The sequence below is a fragment of the Temnothorax longispinosus genome, chromosome 7, assembly GCF_030848805.1.
Source record: "Temnothorax longispinosus isolate EJ_2023e chromosome 7, Tlon_JGU_v1, whole genome shotgun sequence".
NCBI lineage: Eukaryota > Metazoa > Arthropoda > Insecta > Hymenoptera > Formicidae > Temnothorax > Temnothorax longispinosus.
In genome coordinates, this window is record NC_092364.1 from 17730012 (window position 1) to 17752647 (window position 22636).

Here is a 22636-nt window from a genome sequence, read left to right on the forward strand (position 1 = left end):
TCATTGAATAGCGAATTACACACGGGGACAGGCAAACGATACGTGAGGTCCAGAAGAAACATCGTGTGACATCGGCTCGGATTTTTAGACAACTAATTTTGATACTTCTTTTGCCGTTCGTTGATCTATGCAAAATAAATTTTACATAATTTTCGGTGACAGTCAAAATAACGAACGAAAACGTAAGAGAAAATAATAATTATTAATTCATATTTAGTGGATTCCAAAAAACGTGATTTATTGAATAATAATTTAGGGCAATACTTAAAACAATTATACTTCTTAAAATATGTCCTACATCCATATTTAAAAGATTATTCACGTACGTAAGAGTCCATTTTAAACAAGATGCTACTAAGACAAATTTATATCGAATACACAGTTTTTTTTCTTTATTTTCTCTCGCCTTTCGATATAGTACGTTTAAGGAACGATTTTAACGTACTCGAATTTATCAAAAATAGTCTGACGATATTACTGTTGTTAGAACAATAAATATAAGTATAAAGTAGCGCGAATTCATAATATAAATGTTTCTCCGAACAAGCCAGTCGTACTGGAAATCGTAATAGCACATGTATGACATATCCGTAAACATGGTCGCTCAGTGAGATACGAAGGGTTGAAGTTAAAAGTCGGTAAGGGCGAGTCGTGCAGTGGTACTTTGTGCCGCAGCAGCTTGGAGACCAGGCAGTATACGGAAGAGAAAGAAAGAGAGAAAGAACGACCACCTACTTCGTCGACACAATGGGGCACAAATGCGTGGCGACAGGATCCGTAGATATACGGCAGGCTGATTGCTCGTTGTCACTGTTGCGCCCGATTGTCGGCTCTTCGGGGCCCGCCGAACCCCCCGTCGGTCTGTTTCCTGCGACGACGGGCTTGTGATCAACGACGGGTTCGCGGGGGCGGCTGAAAACCGGGAGACAAGCCTGACGATTCGGGACCGATCGCGAATTATTCACGCATCGCTTTTTAGGTCGGCCGTCTCTTTAAATATTGCCCGGGTCTCTCGCGGGATATACGCATGTAAAGGAAAGGAGATAACATCGTTTTCTAAGATATGTGTGATAAGTTTTAGTCAACAAACCCGTTACCAGTTACACGCCTACAAACTTTCAATTTTATTCGATATTAATGGAAGTTAAATGGAAGTTAAATGTGCACTTACCTTGCGAGCGAATGAATTATTGATGAGAGAAATTAGCAGTATAGTGGAAGGACACGACGGATTTTTCGCATAGTCCATTTATTTATATAACGTTGCATTATACAAATCGGGTATAACTGGTCGTGTCGACACGTTATGTGCGATGTATATACAATAATTGAACTGGCCAATTCAATAACTTGTGGGAATAAGGTATGTTACAACGTCGATTGTGATAAGAATATTTTTATCAGTAACTCTTTCTTACCATTTAATACGATCATAAATATATACAACTTTATATCCATAAAATATACGCGAGTCATACGTGAATATATATATAGAGACATTTGCATTATATTATTACTATAATAAGGCAATTCTAAGGCGGTAAAGTATCCGAGGCATCATTGTTGTACAACTGCCAAGTGCTAATCACTCTAACGAATAAATCTTCGTAATTACGACACTTCTCGGAAGTCGGTCTACCTACGTCTACGCGTACGACTTAAACGTGAATTTAACTCTATCATAAATATGCAGTAGCTTCGCCGTGGAAAGGCTTACGCGTATCCGCGTATTATTTATAAAGCGGTTAAGATATATTTACAATCGTTTTGCGTCTTATGCCATAAATTACTGATATTACATAAATAAAAAGAAAATCTCTCCAAATTTCAAAGACTATATAACACATTTTACATTTACTTTAATCGGAAGCCATTCCAGAAATGATATTGCGATATTGCGAAAGAATATCTCCTTAGTTTCTGATAAAAGTAACAACGTACAACATAACACAAGTTATTTAACAATAAAAGCTAAGAGAAGTGTATTCTTATAGAGTACACTTCGACCAGAAATCTTTACAAGACGCGCGCAAATATTTTTACCAATTCAAATCCAGTCTCAAAAAAAACAAAATAAATAACAGTAACGATTTTTTTTAAACCCCTGTAATTGCGTGTAATTGACGTGCGATCGTTTCTCGTGGTTAAATTCAGTGAACTCTTCCGCAAACCTGAGAATCGATGTTGCCCAAGTACGGATATCCGCTCTTCGCCTCGCTGGGGCTGTGCGGAGTCACGTGGGGCGCCATCCCCGTCGAGACTGGCACCCCGGAAGAGGATGCACCACCTTGCACCATGCAGGCGCTCATGTTGGACCCGGTCGGGCTGACGCTGCCCCCCAGACTGCCCAGATTGAGATTGGAGGCAAGGTTGCTGCTGCCGTAATGGGAGGGGTTGAACAATCTGCAACAGGCGAGATCGAATGTCAGCTTATAAGAAAATAAATGACGTGAAAATGACAAAATATAATTTATTTCGGCCAGTGTTGATTCTTGTAGAGCTGTGTCAAACATATCTTGTATGGTTCGAGATTCATTTTTAGTAAATAATGCAAAATATATTATATAATATATTATAGAACTTCTACATTTTTCTATCTTGTATTAATATAATATCTGAATCTAAATCTTTCTCTAAACACAAATTACATAAATAATGAGAGACTGTATTAGGCTTTTATTAATTGCTACATGTGCGTTTCTATTAACAATGCAAGAGTATTCAACGTGCAATTTTAATTTTAGAAAGGCCTGGGAAGATTTTTTTATTAAAATTGTGAAATTATGAATATGATGTAACAATCGACAAGCTTATTAAATATTGATAATAAAAGGAATATTCTCTCACGAGTCGCATATATCAATCGGCAGTTAAAAAAAAATACATTAGGTACTCGCCAATATTCACAATTATATCTCCATTCGACATCTTGAATATAAATTAACTATTGTGCATATATGTGTACGGACACGTGGGGAGTTATATATACATTGCGATACGATGGAACGAGTCGCACAATGGTGAAAGGTGTCCACACCACGGTAATACGAAAATGAAATTCCGGCGTGTGGTTCTCTCCAAAGTGGTTACTGCCATTTGCAAGGCGATACCGCACTCATACACGCTCTGCGAATCGGTTAGGGCGTGTCGAGGGCGGCAGCGGCCGATTTTCAAACACCGTCGCGGCCCTTTGAGCGTACACTACTGTGATTAAGGATCTCAGATCGTTGTCCCTTGAGTAAAGCTCTTACTCTTATTACGATATTGTTTATTCTTTAAACTTAGAACTTAAAAAATAAATATAATTATTTTTCAGCATATGTGTAAATATGGACAGAAGAAGCGTAGAGGAAACCAGTCATATCCTTTAGTATATTTAGACTTTTGGAGGAACAGATTCAAACTCCTGATAGTATCTATAAATGATATTAAAACGTAAAATTACGTACATTTACATTGACACGTTGGCGACATATTTAAAAAGAAACGATTGATGTAAGAAATGAAATTAGACAAAGAGTCCAGAGCCATAAGAAATCAATTCTTAATTAAAATAAACTTGAAACGCGTATCGATATTTTCAGACGATTAAAGCGTACGATTGTAAAACGAAGTCGGCCCTTTGAGCGTTTCGCCATGACGCTTAAGCACCCTAAATCCCGTCGGTGTTGGGCCTAGTTCGCACTATAACTTTATTTCTTTTCCCTTTTTTTTTCTTATTTAGAAGGTAGCGCGACGTTTCTTGGCGGAAGCCGCGCGATTTATCGACCATACTCCGCCCTACGAATCTATTTTCATGCAGAAGAATGTCTCCCTATCCGCTCACAAATCAAATTTCTTTCTATGGTCGCGTTAACGAATTCTTAAGAATTTAGTGACGACCGAAATTTACAGCTCGCGATTCTCCGGAATTAAAATCGGCCGTCAAATAAAATATGGAACTTACTATTAAACATTCTCCCGACAAGGACAAGCCGACTTCGAGTTTCTTCCCGTGCCATTAGGAAAATTCAGAAAAACGTTAATTTTGCTGCATAAAATGCCTTTGATTTCTCGATATTAAAACTTGTCTGGACTTTTCGGTTAGAATTAAAGTGACTGTTACTTTACTACATCTCCTGCTAATACAGCTTCTGTACTATTTGAACATGGAATACTTTCGAGTTTCAAAACTTATTTTCTCCTGCTAAGAAAGACATCATTAACCAGGACTCATATTTTGCAATGTCTCGAGAGTTTTCACATTAGTCGAAAAACCACATTGACATTTTCTTCCCAGATGGAATGCATTGTTAACGTGACTCCTTGCCGTTCCATGACAATCCGCAGTTACTGCGCTTGGTCTAAACGTGAAACTGCAAAAAACGGGGACGACCATCGACAGCAACGAAATCGTTCGCTCGAACTCGAGAGAGCCGACGACCACGAAGAAGAAGCGACCCCCCACGAGGTATAGGCTGACGCTCCACCGGGGGTCCACGAGTATTATCCCGGATGTTTAAAACCGGCGAAGCTTCGCTCGGCGCGCCACGTGATGGCTCGGCACGGTGAGCCAGTCCGTTGTTGTACCAAGGGCCCCGAAGGGGCCCAAGCGAGACAGTAAGCTCGGAACATCGCCGCGAGAAAGATGCGCGCGCGGCAACGCGCGGAGATAAAGACGGCGAAGCCGGGGTGTTTCGAACAATTAATTCAGCCATTGTGGCGTAATAACAGGTTGCTCCGGTGGCCGGGTTGCTACAGTGTGTTGTTACACGCCGAGCGGACGAGCCGATTCACTTGGGGCCGAGAGATAGAAAGGGAGAGAAAGAGGAAAGCGAGAGGGGGAGCGACGGAGAGCACACGGGGGAACGAGGAAGCGAGAGAAAGAGAGGCCAACGGGGCCCTGCCGACACGTTTTCTGTGTGGTCCTCAATTATGTTGCTTCTTGGGCCTCCGTAATGAAACGCTACCGGCTAATAATCCAACTCTGGGTCTTGATCCTTCGGCGCGGGGTGTATGTACCTGTGCCCGTGATCCAGCTTTAACCGATCGCGGCAGCGCCGCGAGGTAGCGACGATCGATCGCGGATAATCGTTGCGGGGGTGTTCACGAACGAGAGATAACGCATTCGATTACGCATCCACGTGACTTCGGATCGCTCGGAAAACGAATAGAATAAGGAGAGGCTGTTTAAGTCAGTTAAAGAAACAAATCAGATACAAAATTTTCAACATAAAAAGCCAAAAAGCTCCATGACTAAAAAAAGCCTTTCTCCGCCTTAAAAATTGAAAGACTCCTCTCTGGCTGGAAAATGTTTTTATCTAATTTTTTCGTTAATTGACTTAAATAGCGTCTCCTTATCCTAGCCCATCCTTATCGAATTTTATGAGCTAACAATAAGGATAAAATAATACTAGAATTAAACTTTATTGAAAAATTGTTTTGCGTAAATAAATCGTTAATATTTGAAGGCTAAAACTACAAGCAATGATTAGATTTTTGCATTAAGAAAACGATTCAAAGAATCTAAAAGGATATCTAATAATAGTGAAAAATTCCGACGAGATTTGTCCACAACACACGAAAGATTGATACGAGGGACCGATTATAATAAATCAGTTATTTTCGTGATCTACGTTACGCCGTTAACGCGACTCTCTCTCCTTTCTGTCTGATCGGAAAATTGATATTTGACAAATAATGCATTATTAGTCGCTAAAACTTACCCGTAATTGTCCGGAGTCGCCCGCGGCCATTGCTGCTGTGCGTAATAGTTCTCCCCGTAGTTGTAATGCTGAGAATAGCTGGCGGTGGTTGCTGCGGCAGCAGCAACACTTGCCTGCCCGTAGCCCTGATAGCTCTCAGCACCGTTGCCGTAGTGTTGGGCCTGGAAGGGTAGACTCATGTTGAAGGCGTTCAGTTGTTGGCTGTTGAGCTGTTTGCGAAGCCTGGCGCGCCTGTTGCTGAACCAGACCTGTACTCGCGCTTCCGTTAACTTCGTTCTGCGAAGAGAGGACACCCACGAATATCAGTAAAAATGTAAATAACGTAAATTTATTGTTTACGCTATCGCAAAGTCTACAGCATTATAATTTCGCAATTTCCTGCGACGTGTAACTTCAGCCACATTTGAATTAAATTTTTTAACACGTAATTTTTGTATAAAACAGAAGGTATTCCTAAAAAGAAAATTTACTTTTGTGCGAGTTCCTCTCTGGTGTACACATCAGGATACTGCGTCCGATGAAAAGCCGCTTCCAGCTGCTCCAGTTGTTCGCCAGTAAAGGTGGTCCTGCTTCTGCGTTGTTTCCTCTTCAGCGCAATGCCAGGTTCGCTTTCCGTGTCGGAATCATCGCCGCTACTTCCACCTGAAGATAATCAAAGATCACGTCCGTTTAAATACTCAATTTCGTCATTAAACATTCATTTCAGAAGCTTGCGTATTATTATATCAGCGAGTTCGCCTCAGGACAGATAAAGTCATTTTACTATCCTGTCGATTGTAAAAATATGACACATTAAAAGAAATACGCGAATACTCCACACTCGGGCATTAAAACATCGTCGATAGTTGCCGAGAGGAGAGACGCGAGCGTGCGTTCCTTAATAGCGGCGAGAGCATCTCTCGGTCCAGCACGTGCTGCACGTCAGATACCGAAGATAGGAAGCGAGTCGTTCACGCCCACAGTTCACACGCCGGTCTCAGCAACCCACCATTAAGACCCTTCTGATTACAGCCGTGCCCAGCCGAACCTATACTAAACTAAAACACCGGAGAAATTAGGGTCCGCCGCGAAGAAATTAAGTTCTTTGACATGTCCCGTCCCACCCGAGCTAAACGAAAGCCCGTTCCGAAAGGGAACCGTTGTCTGGCCCCCACGAGACACTATTTATGGAATTTCGAGTTTGATTTGTAACCCCTTCGGACCTAATTTGTTCTCCACGGTTTGTCCCTGTTACGCTCACCTCAACAACTACATCGATAACTCAGACCGATGAGACTTAATGTAAATTATTTTAACATATTTTTTTTAATTTCAAAAATTTTAATAAAGTTTATCAATTTATTTTATTACTACTGAACAACCAATAGTTTCCTTCTATAAGAACACATTTTCTTATAAATTGCAATATATATGTTATTGATTAGCGTGCAATTTCTGGGCGTATCGAGGTAGCGTCGGGAGTCCTGTGTCTCTTTTTACAGCTGTACTCTGTAATTTACAAACTTATTCGCGGATTAAGTCGATCGACCGACGGGAATGAACGTCTAAATCAATAGCACCTGCGCGAACATCGGGCAGAATTCGAAAACCACGAAGTGCATGGCGGTTCCTGGCAGATTAAAGACTGCCGCTCGCTCGTAAATCGTCGCGAGACTTTCAGGAGCATGCCCTGCCCTAGCGATTTTTCGGGATCCTAACGCTTTTCAGGAGCTATCAGCGCTCGTCGATACTCCATGGGATCGAACACATACATCAAAAATAGGTTGCAATCACCTGCAGCTTCCAGAAAATAATAATAGAAAATAAATTTAGAATTACGCTCAAATTTACTAGCATACGTTACTAAATTTGTCTCAAGTAAAAATCTTGTTTTACATTAAAATCACGCAATGTATATATGAATAAATTACTATTTATACATTTTAGCGACATAAAAGATAAAAATACACAGAGAGAATTTTCTCTTAAAATTTACCTTGAAATTATGGTAGTTGTGGGACAACATGTACCACCAAGAATTTTATGCGAGCTATTCTGATTAATATCTATACCATAATAAAAAAATATTAATATCTATTGCATTAAAATATAAAATATGTTTGATTAATTTTACTAAAATATATCTAGAATATTTCAATAATTTTTCAAAATTTACCAATCTACTTGGTAATTTTTATCACGTTGTTTGTAAAATGTCTTTTGTACATTTTAAAAATTTCTTGGTTGCCAAGTTGTCCCAAGTTTGTAGTGAATTTAAGGGTAAATATAACAAAAAATTCTCTCCGTATATAGATAGTACTGTTTAATAAAAGAAATTTTTTATCAATGCTACCTACAAGGAAGAAATAATTTTGCGTAAGGTCGTGGTGTTTATAACGGGATTATTTACCACTTGTAAAACTTTCTGTAGCTTTTAATCAAGCGCGCGGTATGGCAAGCGCGACGTTTTGTGCGATTGCCGTTCGCCGAGAAGCGTCGACGTAAACATCAGCGAGGAAGATCGAGATGCTAAACAATTACTATCGGAGAGATGACCGGCGCGGCGAGGCGAGGCGATCGCCGTCCCGGGCGCGGCAAACGACGGAGGTCTCAATCACGAGTCTGCCCCGCAGTAAGAGAGCATCTAAATCAATAGAGGGTGCCGTTGCGTTCCGCGAACAAGCGGGCACGGGGTGTGTTGTTGGCGGTTTGTAAGATTAGAGGCAGGCGGCCGGGTACGAAGCCGAGGAAGACCACACGCCGCGGTTGGTGCCCGCGTAGGTATATATATATGCGCGCGCGAGGGGCCCCTCCGTCCTCCTTGCACACCGTCGTGGAATCCACGCCGGGGCCACTCCGTCCTCGTCGTCTCGTTCCTCAGGTTCGACTGCTCGCTCCTCTTAGTCGTTCCACCCGATTTCTTCTCTTTCACGTTCCTCCGACTCTGCTCCACCTGACTTCCTCCTTCTCTGCACGCGCTACGCCCCGATCTGCCCCTCTCTCTCTCTCTCTCTTGTCCCTCCGCGATCGTTCCTCCCGATTTCTTTTACGAAGAGACAGACCGCGGGGTTATTTATCGCGCGTGTTCCTGGCTACCGGAACCGCCGGGTGATCTTGCATTCTGGGACTGACATGCCGGCGAGGGGAGAAAGGTGCGCGGAAGATGAATGGACGCGGGGCGAAATGATTGAAGTGTGTATTTGTGAGACCTTTTAAGTTCCCTCGTGTTGATTGCATCGTGCATCCGATCCTACTAGATTTGCTATTTCTCATTTTGTCGCTATTTAATGTCGCTTTATATTTAATCATCATTCATTTAACTTCTCGAAGAAAAAAGTAATTAATATAAGACAGAAGAATATATTAATAAAAAATTTAATTTGTGCGCTATTAAACACTCGGCAAGTATTCTTATAGAGAGAGAGAGAGAGAGAGAAAGAGAGAGAGAGAAATATCTAGGAAAATATATCCCTATCCGTATTCTGTTACTCGACTATGATGATGTGTTATTATCGCATTAGTGCATCAATCGCTCAAGTTATCTCGCTCTTCCTCCTCGCGTTCCCCGATCCACGCTATCCGCGTCCGTAAGCCGATCCAATACATTGCCGACTTCAGTGCTAAACCATCACGCTGCGATCGAATAAGAGGAACGAAGGTTCTCTACGTCCGAGACGCGCATTCAAAAAGAATCGCGTCTTCCTCCCGCTTCTTCTTCCTCTTCTTCGTCCACCGTCTCCTCTCCTTTCGCGCGGCGGTGCATTAGCGGCGGGAACAGCGCCTGACTTTCTTCTTGTTCCTCCCCTTTGTTCGAATCATAATACATAATTTACCCGGCCTGTAAACGCGGCGAACCCAATAAAGATCCTATGCGTCTTCCTCGGGACTTTTATCGAAGTATTCGTAATTGAATCGCTACCTTCGGGCAGTTTTATCGCGACTTATTATGAACGATTCTTCACGTAAAATATATTGTAAAATAAATCAATCGCTTTATTTAGAATACAGATCTTCTCGTAATGAAGACGTAACCATTCTTTCATTGCTCTATTCATTTTTCCAATTCTATTTTAGTTCTCATTTATATCTCATTAAATCGTGTTGTAATATTTATTTGCCACGAAAACACATTTCTAACGGACGATAGGAATAACGTCAAGAAGATGAAAGTCGCTTTCATATCAGCAGCGTAAAAAGATTGGTCGATGCGACAGGAAGAAGCAACAGGTCTGGCAGGCACAATCCGTGAATCCTCGCGCGAAGTTGCAATCTCGGGCATACGTCTAATCAAAACTAAATCTTCCCGACGAAGGTAATAAACTCGACACATCTACGCGCCACGGGACGCCTAATATTTCTTCGCGCCCCTTACCGTCGGTAATAAATAAAAAAGAAAGGAATTCCCCTTTACGTTCGCCGACCAGACCTATATTCCTACCAATTCTCAGCGTGCCCACGAAACTGCTGGATACTTCAAATAAGGAGAACTTGCGTATATACAGAGACGCTCGTACGCGTCTCGAGACTCGTCCAATGAATGTGAAATAAACGAAATACAAACGATAACGTCGCGCGAAAAGCATCCGCGTAATAACATCCTTCGGTGCGATCGGTAATTGAACTTCTTACTACTCTCATGTATGAGCTCATAGTTATAAAGGCGTTAAAAACTTTCAATTTTAGAGACTTTACGCTAACGACTTCCCGATCGCGTTACGCGTATGGAAAAAATGTCGAGTCGTATTTCGAATCGGGCACCTCGAGCATGCCAGCTACAAACAGTCGATCGTCGCGCGGCCACCTTGCCTCAATTAACTTAGTACGACTACCTACGCTGTAATTACGCTTATCGCTCGATTAACCCCGGGCGCTTCATTTGCGTCCGCCCGGTGGTTTATGCAGTGTTAAAACGACGATACGTATTGCAGACATAGACTCTTTTTCGACGGCGATCCACTCGCCGTGTAGAAAATCTTGATACTATCCGATCTCGGTAGATCGGATCGCGATAATCATAAGGTGTTGGCTCATAATACTCACCAAGAATGCCATCGATAGAGTGATTTCTGCGCAGATCATCGCCGGGACGCGTCTGGTTGGCTGGTCCGCGAAGAAGTCTGGTGATACTTGACACGGAAGGTGCCGAGGCTTTGTCACAGACTCCATCCTGCTGGCAGAACCGCGTTGGACCAGTTAGCATAATTTTTCTTTTATCCGATTTCTTTTGCGAATTAAATATGACGTTACCCATACTCGAACGATTCAGCTAATATGATAACAGATAGATTTCCGTACAATACAATACAGCTCAATATCGTATCCGTCTTATATTGTTTTAGTATACAATATACATAATCACTCGAAGCTTAAATCGCGATTAAGGATTCGAAACATAAAAATAAGCGGAATACAAAATCAGAATTTAACCATGAAAACAAAATTTAAAATTAAACCTTTAACATTTGACATTTAACCATTTAAATCAAAAACTCGCAAATCCAAAAGAAACTCAAAATACAAAACTTAAAATTCTTTAGATGCATTAAAATCTGCATCGTTTGCTTTATGGATTTGACGTTAATTCACCAAAAAAGACAAGCGACCCATAACACTCTGTCTTAAAATACTTCCCTCTCTCGTTTCAAAGAAAAATACAAGCGTTAATGGTACGGGCGATATCAACGGACCTTTATCAATTTCTCGCGTATCTCCCAGCTGAAGATTCCAGGGTTCTGCCGCCTGAGATCCTCGATCCTCGCCTCGACTTCCGGCGTGGCAACCCGCGGCTTGCTACCGCCGATTACGCCGGGCCTGATCGATCCTGTTTCCTGATATCGATTCAGGATCTTCGAGACGCAGCCGTGCGAGACCCTGAGCTGCCTCGATATGACGCACGGCCTGACGCCGGCCGCTGCCATCTCGACGATCTTCAAACGGATATGGTTCGGTAATGGACGGCCGTTGATGAACACACCGCCCAGTTGGTTCACGCGACCCTGTCCTGCAAATGTAATAAACGCAGACCTGTTTACCATAATGGCTCGTCACGTGTTGCGACGGTGTCCGGTACACATCTATTTCCACAATACGACAGCGACGGGTCATACATGATTATTTAATAATAATGGAATAGGTAAAAGATCGTCACGCGAATTTCAATGTCGGAGACATCAAAGACGCGAGACGGCGTAGATCGGAGTCGTCACTTTAAAAGACGTAATTTACCGGCGCGAGAAATACAGAAATACGGTTTCTGTGAATCGTTTCTACAAAGCAATTATCGACGTTCGAAACTATGTACACGTATATGTAATATAGTGCATTGTGAATACATTGTACCGCGTGAAACGAGAAGAAAACCTATCGTGCGTTGGATGGCAACGAAGCCGAGAAAAAATAACAAGTTTTCTCGGCGCCGTGGTGTACAATGCAGCACAGTGATGCCATTTGCGTAGCCATTTTTCTAAATGAGAATAAGCGGAGTCGCGTACAAAAGTGGCGGAGAAGAAGAAGAAGAAGAAGAACGGGAGGGTCAACTCGTGCAAAAGGGGGCCGCTTAGTGGACAAAGCGCGGCGACACGCGAGGTTTCGCTCAAACACCGCTAATTACCGGTAATTAGCCCACCCCTCCCTCCTCCCTTGCACAACACCCCCCCTTAATTAACTTAATTATAATCACGAAGTCAAACAAATGGCGGGCAGAGCGGGGCCCCCTGGCCAGCGAAGGGGGGCAAAGAAGCGGAATGAGATGCGCGCGGATGCGGTGGCTCTTACGACGCGCCGCGAAGGTGGACGCCTCGCGTGCTTCAGAAAACCACGAAAGAGGACCGCGTCACGAGTTACGGCTCTGGTTTTGCACGGAGTAGTAAAAGCCACGGACACAAGGGGACAGAGAGAGACGCCGCGCCGGAGACGACGAAGCGACGTTTAAAAGCCCGGGGAGCTCTTAAAAGCGCTCTCTCTTTCGCGCGCGGGGACAATGGGAGAGTCCTCTCGACGGACAACCGGGGGCACAGCCGTATCCCGCGTGTTTGCACCTATATTTACATAAAGGAAGCTTTGCATAAGAGAAGACGCACGCTCATGCGCGTCTCGCGGATGCTGCGTGCGATGCTCCGGATCGGAGATTTGACCGATCGTGAAGTTTCTCACAGCAGTGATGTTACAGCCCGGTGATAAATCGAATGCGCATATTGCGATCAATTTTAATGTGTTTTGCACTGTTAATTTATATATTTCTTCTGCTCGATCATTTTTTTAGGTCCTTTAAAAGGCATCTCTTCTGGAAGTAATACTTGAAATATATTTAGAGTGCTCGTGTACTTTATACCTACCTCTTCTGTTACCTTTTATAGGACGCTTGATGACTCAAAATTATCCAAGAGCAACAAGAAATACGTTTATCGCGGCAGGTTTTAATGGCAAAACGAGCGGGATTCGCTCGAGAGGCGGATTGCGAGCCCTCGGCAATCCAAACATTTTCGCGATCGCATTGGGGACCGACGCGCGCTAGCGCAGCGCCCAAGTTCGTGATATATTCTCCGCTGGCTACCTGCTGCGAGAAGCGCGGGGCCTAAGGAGTCCGCTAATTACCACGGCGTAATTCAAAAGACGACCCCCTTCCCGGGCGCGTCGAGCTCTCCGGCACAAAAGTAGTCCCGTTTCGTCGTTCATCACGGACCCCGGAGATTTACATCCCCCTCCGTTCCCCTCCGCCGCCCCGCGCCTCCTGCTGCCGCTGCCCCCCTGCCCCTGAGACCCTCTCGCGCTCGGTAAGGACATATCCGCGAGTGCGTGCAACGCACACACTCCCACACACACACAACACACACACACACCGGCCGTGCCAGTGTGTATAGGCCGGGTTACGGTCCCGCCGGACACCTCTCCGGTGTATGACGTCAGTCAGGCCGCGGGGCCCGACGGGATTACAGGCAAGATCAAAAGGCGCCGACCGCCGCCGCCGCCGCCGCCGACGACGACGAGGACGAGCTTTCGGTGCGAAGCGCGTAAGGATCGCGGATATTCGTGGTAAATTTCTGAAAAAATGGACGAACTAACTAAAGATCGAGAGAAATCGACGAGTAGCGAAATATTAAGTAAATTTAATAATTAGCCGAGGAAAATTAAAGAAAATGTTAAAGTACAGAAATTACCGCGATTAATGGAAATGGAAGAAGATACAGGGGTCTCAGTAGGCCACAATAACTTCAGAAAAAAAAAGAAATTAAAGCATTTTATTTTAATAGCTATTTTGTAAGCACTAATATCAATGAAAGGGAAATACACGAGAAAGAGAATTGAAGATAAATCTAATAGCAGATTTTCCCATTGAGATCTCCGTCCGAGATTACAAAAACGGTTAAGAAAATCCGTGTGGAGGCACGAGGCAAATGCCAGGAATGCCAGGCTACTATTCGTCGCACGTGCAAGACATACGCATGCATATGCGTTCGCCGCACCGCGCCGCGAACGTTGCATTCTCGCGCGAGGCTCGCTCTTACAAACAGCGGAGATCATAACTCGAGTCACGGAATCGAAAGTTAAATATTACCGTCCGTGCGAGCGCGGGCCCTTTACTCGCGTTTTTGTTCCCTATCCACCGATGAATATTGTTCGACGCGTTCTTGCGGAACGTGCGTTCGCGGGAGTTTCCCACTGCGTCTCGCACGATTAGTCCCGGTATCGATTGCAAAAGCCCGAGTTACCTATTCTTTTCGATCGGAAATCGAGGTGATTTGTACGTCCGTGGAATCTACGGACCTTTGTCTTGATTCTGAAATACGGCGAAACAGCGTCCGATGATGAAAAGTAAAAAAGCAAAAAAGCTGGACGCTTGAACAACGAGAAGAAACCTCGTTTTCCTCCTATAGGAAGGACTATTTCCCTTTTTTAAATGCCGCGGCATTGAGGGTGGCTGTAACAAAACGATTGTCCCGAGAGGACGATTTAATCCAAACAGCTGATGGGAATGATTTATGTTCTCGCGTAATTTATTATGGCCGCGATCGCGCGGCGGAGTCATTTTCGCGAGATTCGTCCACCGCGGTGGACCACCCTGTACGAGTGTGTCGGGCGCGACCGCGCCCGGTAAAACGGTCGAAAGAAATAATTTCCAGCATGAATTATTGATAACGGGTGATTGATTGTTCAGCGATCAAGACTTTAATGTCCATGATCCGCGTGCGGACGTGACGAGATAACGGGGTGGACCCGTGTCTGATTTGAATTCGCCCGACGAAGCGTCGCGCATCGTTAATTTTTACCTGCGAGGCAACACGGCGGCCTCCGGTAGGGGCCGAGGGTGCTCTTAGACACGGAGGTGCTTAGAGAATTCCGAAATAATTGCGACGTACGTCGGCCGGCCGTTCATTACCCCGCGTGTCGTGAGACGTCAATTAAACCCTTTTTTCCTTCCCCCCCCCCCTGATCGGCCTCGATAAATTATTACGTGCGAAGAGCTCCGACGCACACTGTACTTTGCGGCCGCGACACTACCGCGGTTCACGAGCCGCGAGCCGTGCAATTACGCTCTCTACGAGACTTTTCTTTATGGTAATGATCCCGGGTGCCCCTTGTCGCGGCAGTCCCCTTCTCGCTCTTAAACGGTAATAACAACGTGTTATCCGGGTATTAATTGAATCTCATTAAGGATCGGCATCGAGGTATGCGATCGCTCCAATTTTCGCGTGATGAAGTACGTGGAGCGTCTCACGGCCCGCAGGAATTACGGGATACGATCGCTAAATTTGTTATTCGAGGCTTTTAGCTGTAACTGATCATCATCCAATTACGACAACGGAGCCCCTCTCGAGGCCACTTCGATCGCGCATCGTTTCATCTGGCGTTTCTGATTACCGTGTGGCTCGACAATCTTTGGGAAACAATTGAGAGAGATTCATATAATCTCTCAATATATTACATTATGTATTAATATATAATATAAAAAAATATATTAGGGCTCAACACGCGAGCCCCGGACCCAAAATCTAAGATCGTCTATTGGCCCCCTTTGAACCCTTCAACTTTTATCTGAAATATTTTTCTTTAAAATGTATTGTTCAAGAGATATTTGAGGTAGGCATTTAAAATGGGTTATACTGTATATATTTATATTTGATCCTTTATACATAAAGAGTAACAAAAAGAAAAATTTTCACAGAAAAAAAGAATATTCTTGATTTAAAGATATCTTCAGTTTCAACGTGGAAATCTTGAAATGAGATTATTTGATTGAGATTATTGCGTTAAACGAAGAAAACTTGCTTAAATGAAGTCATTTATTTAGTTGAACCAAAAAAAGTTAAAATAAAAAGTTGAAGTTTTTAATAAAATTATAGATTGTTACGTATACATGAGTATTATAAGTCTTGGTTTGACACTTCCTTTTTCTCTGTGTACATGTTGACAAATTATGTAACTGAAGAAGGTATAGAAAAAGATACTGTTAAAAATTTATATGAGAAAGTGTTATTATATAGCATTAATTCTTAAGTATATCAATATAAAATAAAAGCCATATCGTTTCCGCGACGAGCTTAACGATAATTGCCGAGCGGCGCGCGTACGAAACGATTCCAAAGAGAGAGAGAGAGAGAGAGAGCAAGGGGTCAATTTCGCAGGCACCGAGCGGAGCGACGAAAGTTCCGTTGCGTCGATTACGCAATCTACCGTGATACGAATGCGGCGATCGGTCCCCCAGATGGAGAATCGGAGGAGATGAGAGCGGAAGGTGCACGCGCGTACCTGAGTGGGAGTAACCGCATGTACCGAAGGGATGCATGTACTCAGTGCGTGCGGTGTGAGTTCCGAGTCGCGCGAGGACTTCAATCAACGTGCCGTCGCCCGAGGCCTATCCGATATCAGACATTAGGTACCCACGGGTACGGGATACGGGTACCACCCCGGGACTCTTTTCCAATGATCCGACGCCCACTATATACGCGGACCTGTGTATCAGACTTTATTCGAAAGTGGCCATCCCCTTCTCTCTCTCTCTCTCTCTTTCTCTTTCTCTCTCTTTTCCTCGGAACGATGGATAAACAACCGAGATTTAAAGGCGCACGTGAGTGAAAGCGATCCGGATCGTTCACCATCCGGATTCCGGGATCTTTTTTCTGCATTGTGTAGAAGGAATAAGGATAAGAATGTAAAGGAGAAGCTGACTATTTAGTTCTAGAAAATAAGTAAAATCTATTAAGAATAACAATAACATATTATTGTGTTTATTATTATAACAATAAAAGAGCTAAATAATTAGCTTCTCTTTTCATTTTCATTCTTTATTCTTTCTACACACTGCAGAAAGAGGACCCCGAATGATAAATGATTATAATATCATTGTGTAAACTATCGAGTAATTGAAATAAAACCCAAGAGAGTCATGCCATTTTTCTATTGTCTCTTTACGAAAAGCGTTGGTCTCTTCAATTACATACATAATAAATCACAAAGAATGAAAATAGCATATTCTTTTGGTCCGTTACGTCCGTTACCCCTCGGTTCAAACTGCCCCTCAAAATTTATACGTCAGCGTTGCGCACTGTTCCATGACTCATAAATTACACAATGCAAAACGACGTACGAGCTTCTGTGCGATTACTTATGCACAATCTCTTCCTCTTTCTCTCTCTCTCTTTCTCTTTCTCTCTGTCCAGGCCTTTAAATCACCATAGTCAACGTGCCACGCGTTACATTGCAAAACACCGACATATACACGAATTAATCTTTACATCTAGATTACGTAACGGCACCAACTACCGTAAGTTTTTCGCGGAGGTGATAAACTTTCGGGTTTTGAATTAATCGGCCGGACCGATTGTACGCACGAATCGGACAGTAACGGTGGTATAAAGATGGCAGAGTCGTTCATCGGGAGTCGCACACGCACGCACCGGCGGACAGCGAATAATTCAGTCAAAGAGCATCGTAAAACCATTAACATCGGTTGTAAAATATCTGCGGCATCACCGCGGAAATGCCGGCGGGCGTCGAGCGTCGTCGTGAAACTCGCGCTGACGTTAATTGCGAGATATTCTCCATGAGGAAGAGTTTCTAAGAATAGTGCAAGATGTTATTTTGCCTTTACAAAATTAAACATCGAAATAAATTTTTAGGAAAAAAATTGTGCTATTGTGAAGCTTAGATGTACTAAACACGAGCACGTAAATTGTCAAAAACTCGATTCACACATAAAAATGACGCGCATTCTCAATGGATTTATATTTCGTGGAAATAAATGTATCTAATTATACTATAATTAACATACAATATTTATTTTTGTAGAAGCGCCGAAGACAAAGTCTCTAATTTTTGTACAGAAGAGCGAGATTACAAAATTGCGAAAATTGTTTTGACAGTTAACTAATTTTTAAAGCAATTTGAGACAGATTGCTTTAATCAATTTAAAAAATTACATTAATTATTTTATCCTTGCATATTACTATTATAGTATATTGTTACATAAATGGGCAAGTATGATGTTTGTGGACCAACGCATGGTTCATTAGGAAACGTGAGCGTTCTGCCGCTATTATTTTATCAGCAAATTATTCAGAATTCCGTTTCTCGCACAAACTGCAAAGTGTCTTTTCTTTAAACAATCTTTTAGAGGTAATTTTAAGCATCTTTTACACAATCTTCGGAGTTGTATTGTATATTGTGGACTACGTAAGATTTTAAATTAATAATTAGAAATTAAGATATCCATAGGGGAAGAGGAGGGAATCGTTATAAAGTCTTCATGTTTTGCATAAAGTATCTTCACAATTATTAAAAGTCTTACCTTGAAAGGGATAGCCAGTAAAGTAGGGTGCCATGTTGATAGTGCTGACTGCCATCTAGCTGTTCCCGTTTCCAGGAAGGATCTCTTCCCGTTTCTCTCTCTCTCTCTCGGTCACCAGCAGCACCAACCACACCAAAGATCGTCACTTCCGTCGATCTCGAGTCCTGCTCACAATCCGAGAGTCACAAGTCGAATCCTCACTTTCTCGCGACGACGAGCAACGTCCAGCGACGACGACGACGGCGACACCCGACTTCGCTTCCACCGCGAGGGGCCGAAACGGTAAGGGGGACACTCTCGCGTCGCCCTTTTTCTTTTTTTTTTTTAAATTTTCGCTTTGACGCAAAGCAGGACGGGACCTGTTGGCTCCGGGATCTCGGCTCGAACTGCCGGTTCCTGCGCTCGTGATCGTCGAGGGCACGCAAAAGAAACGAAAGGCAGGCACGAAAGGAGGAATGCCTCCGACGGAAGGCTCCGCCTTCGTCGTGGGGCCCCTTTGAGGAGCGACCAGCCGACGGTCCCAGCCGCGCTCTTTCATGGCTTTTATCGGCGCCGCTGCATTGGTCACCTGCCAGGTGATCTCGCCGTGTTGGAGGTGGTCGCACGTCCAACTCCGCCTTGGAGAACAGACCTTCCTCCACCACACCACCCACACGACGCGGTCGTCGCGTCGTGTTCGCGCTCGACTTACCCTCCCGATGACCGGCGATATCGACATCGCGCGCGATCGCGAGCTTCCCGCGATCGATCCACGCCGAATTCTTTTGCGGATTTGACGTGGCTCGCGCGATTCGTCTTCGAAAAGAGATCCAGATTTCACAGGCGCGCTCAATATTTTCGCGACTCGCAGAAAAGTGTATCGTCAATCTTGATTTTATAGTAATCCCTATAAGCTGATGAATATGAAGAACATATAATTCTAATTAGCTCTTATCTTTTCATTATGTTATAAGTATAAACAATAGTAGGCTCGATTTATCCACAGTATTTAATATTTGTCCATAATAATTTATCCATAATAATTTCTTATAATTTAAGAGAGAAATGTTGTTATTTCTACATTTTTTCATTCATGCGTTAAGATTGTCAAATCATGTTATTAAAATGTAACATTTATATTATATAATACTTAACATGCTGTATGATTTTATTGCAAATGATTTCAATGATTTCATTGATTTTTAATTCGACAATTAATACATATCGTAAATATATTTATAACTTTTCGCTGATCTTATTTTATATTTTCTGACGAAATAATATTGTTACAAAAAAAAAACGTAATATTTTTTTTTTTATATATTATATTACTTAATAGCATATTAATATCGCACGCCGCTTAATCGTCCAATACGAGGTTTCAATGCCGCAATTAGTTGCAGATTTCAGAGCAGCGCACCGCGACGATACGACTTATGAATCCACCGTCGATTTCGTAACGGGCCGAACCAGGGGCTCTCCCGACACAAATTTACGATATCTAATCTCCCTTTGATTCACACGAGTGCCGCGCGCGGCCGTCGACACTCTCGTCGCGGAACCCGCCCGACCGCCTCCATGTGCCATCACGCATCGCGTGATCCCGCCAATGAGATCGTGCGAGGTTCTGAGAGGGCCGCTTTACACGATCCCGCGGTCGCGATTCGGCGCGCATCGTTAATTAAAATTAATTAACGTTTGCCGAGTAATCGTGCGTTTAATTGAATCGCGGGATTCCGCCGCGTCCGCCGCTGGAAGCTTCCGCCCGAGACGAAGGCGGAAAATGGAACAGAGCGCGGCGGCGAAATCGGCATTCCGCACGGACGCGCTTCTCTTTCCGCGTCCTTGATTTTTCTCATGCCCATGCCGGCGCGCCGCGTGTAATCGCGATCGCGACGATATCGTTACATCCCCGTGTAATTAATGCTGTAAAACGAAAAGAAAAAGAAGAACAATCGTCGTAACTTCAACCCCGTCCATGAGAATCGTCGAGGATGGACATACGGGGAAAGCGGGCGATGGGAAAGGCATCAGGTTGGCGAGTCGGCTTCAAAGAAGATAAAAGGAGAAACACGTTGCAGGGTCCTAGAGCCGCATGCGGAGCACGCATCTCCGTTTCTTTCTTCCTTCCTGGGACATTAGACATTTCGGACGGGCTCCCCGCCGCGGCGAAGCTACCTCGGCTGATTCGCGTGTAATCACTTCGGACATCGACCGAAAAGCCGCGAGAACTCGCTCGGACGAGCATCGCAATCTGGCACAATGGGGCCTTGGGATCCGCACCGCATTAATACACGCGTCAAGCCCTGACGCGTATCGGCTACGACGATAATTCTGTTTGTTCGCACAGGAGTAACGCTCGAAACGATGCGCCGCATCGCGCACCGTAGTGACGAAACATCGTAATGTGTTAAAGACAGTTCCGGAATAAGGAACAGTAAAATTTTCCAGCGAAGATAGGAATTTTCCAGCGGTTTACGGCTCTTAAATACAGGTAGTTTGAAAGATGAGACGTTGACACAAAGAAAATGTCATTAAAGACAATCCTGAAACAATGGAATTTTGCGGCGAGACACAACAGACAGTTTTTCGGAATTCGGGGCAATTTGCAAGAAGTGTCGTTCTAAAATTAAACGTGCCGAACTTATTTACGAAAAGATGATATATCATCAAAGAAAACGTCATTAAGGCTTTTGCTAGCTGGATTGTCAAGTCTACGTTGACAGTATACACTCACAGCGTCACTCTTGGCAAAATTGTGAATTATAAGGCGTGATGTTAAAAAGATAAATTATTCTTGCAACGTACAGCATAATTTTTCGTTTTAGTGTAGTGTTTTTATATTTAAAAGAATAGTGTTAAAATAAACCGAAGAGACTCCCATTTTGTTATAACTTAATATGTAAAAGCAAATATTTATTTCAAGTCGGCAGCTGTCAAACAGCTTATTTTCATCCAAATAAAAGGGAAATTTTCGATTTATTTTAAAAACGTTATTTATACATAATAATTGAAAAATATTTTTATTTTATTATACGTTGCAAGGATTTTCATGTATTTTCTCGCTTTTGACGTCATCCAAGATAGGTGCAGTGAATGAAACCAGAAACTTTAAAGGCGATCCTGAACAAGAAACAATGGAATTTTAAGACAAAAGACAGAAGAATTTTAATGGTTCACAGTTCTTAGAATTTAAAACAATTCACAATAAGTGTCATTATAAAGTATCTTGTGTATTTTTATATAGATTTTGGGCCTCTTGCGTCTAGTGACTTAGCTAAAATGAAAAATTATTGTTAGAGGACCAAAATATTCCATAGACCTAGGTATTCCCTCGGATATTCCTCTAAGTCGACGCCGTTCAGAGATACATACTCTTTGAAACATTTAAAAACTAAATGTAATTCTTTCTAAATGGTATTCTGTAATACTAAATGGAATTCTTTCATTCGATTCAATGGCAAATAACATTTTTGTTTCATTAGAATTGTCAGATGAAAAAAATTAACTTCTTAAACGATTTGCGAATTCCGGTGACCTATTCAGCAACGGATGTCACATTTTCCATGGTCTATTATACGTATAATATCTATCGATTAATATGCGACTCATTACTAAATGTGAGGGGCCCAAAATAAGCAAGGTTCTTAAACATCCTGAACTCATTTATAAAAAGATGATATGTTATCAAACGAAACGTCATTAAAGATGCTCCTGAACAAGAAACAACAAAATATTAAGCAAAAAACAGCTGAACTTCTCTCAATAGTTCACAGTTCTTGGAATTCGGAACAATTTGCAAGAAGTGTCTAAAACATCCCGGACTCATTTACGCAATCGAAATCGAACCACTGCAATTTACAGTGTCAACACGCGATAACGACAGGTATATCTCACGTTGTGAGAGGCGATTTAACGTAGGTATCCGAGTCGAGAAGTCGCACATTAACCGCCACGTCGATCAACGTCGGGGATTTCCCGCGAGAATCACGAGAGAGCTAATTAATTGCGGGACCGGTCGACGCGCGATCCGCATTAATCAGCATCGAGATCGGGTAAGAAAGAGAGATCGGGAAGGAAGACGAGAAGGGAGAGCCCTTTTACGCGAAATTTATGCGCGCCCTCGCCGCGCTTCGCGGAGAGTCACCCCGATCGGACACGCTGTTGCGCCTCGCCGCTCGTCATTAGG

The 22636-nt window shown here is 43.2% G+C and overlaps 1 protein-coding gene across 2 annotated transcripts; it reads right to left on the reverse strand.

Annotated features, from left to right (window-relative positions):
- Positions 1-1266: 1266 nt before the first annotated feature.
- Positions 1267-19033, reverse strand: LOC139816021 (protein gooseberry). Of its 2 annotated transcripts, none has more exons than XM_071783313.1 (6): positions 18469-19033; positions 11372-11685; positions 10725-10851; positions 6176-6347; positions 5706-5981; positions 1267-2403 (listed from the first exon to the last, which is right to left on the reverse strand). In XM_071783313.1, the coding sequence occupies exons 1-6, from the start codon at positions 18521-18523 to the stop codon at positions 2151-2153; spliced, it is 1197 nt and encodes a 398-aa protein (XP_071639414.1). In that variant the 5' UTR covers positions 18524-19033; the 3' UTR covers positions 1267-2150. The 2 variants fall into 2 exon arrangements, with proteins under 2 accessions (XP_071639414.1, XP_071639413.1); XM_071783312.1 differs by having other exon boundaries at positions 10725-10854.
- Positions 19034-22636: the final 3603 nt, after the last annotated feature.

Excerpts from the sequence above, each read along its gene's own strand:
- LOC139816021 (XM_071783312.1), bottom strand. The coding sequence starts at position 18,523 with ATGGCAGTCAGCACTATCAACATGGCACCCTACTTTACTGGCTATCCC. Across the intron at positions 5,982-6,175 it reads AGAGAGGAACTCGCACAAAA|AACGAAGTTAACGGAAGCGC; the intron begins GTAAATTTTCTT and ends CTCTCTTCGCAG. Across the intron at positions 2,404-5,705 it reads GCGACTCCGGACAATTACGG|ATTGTTCAACCCCTCCCATT; the intron begins GTAAGTTTTAGC and ends CGCCTGTTGCAG.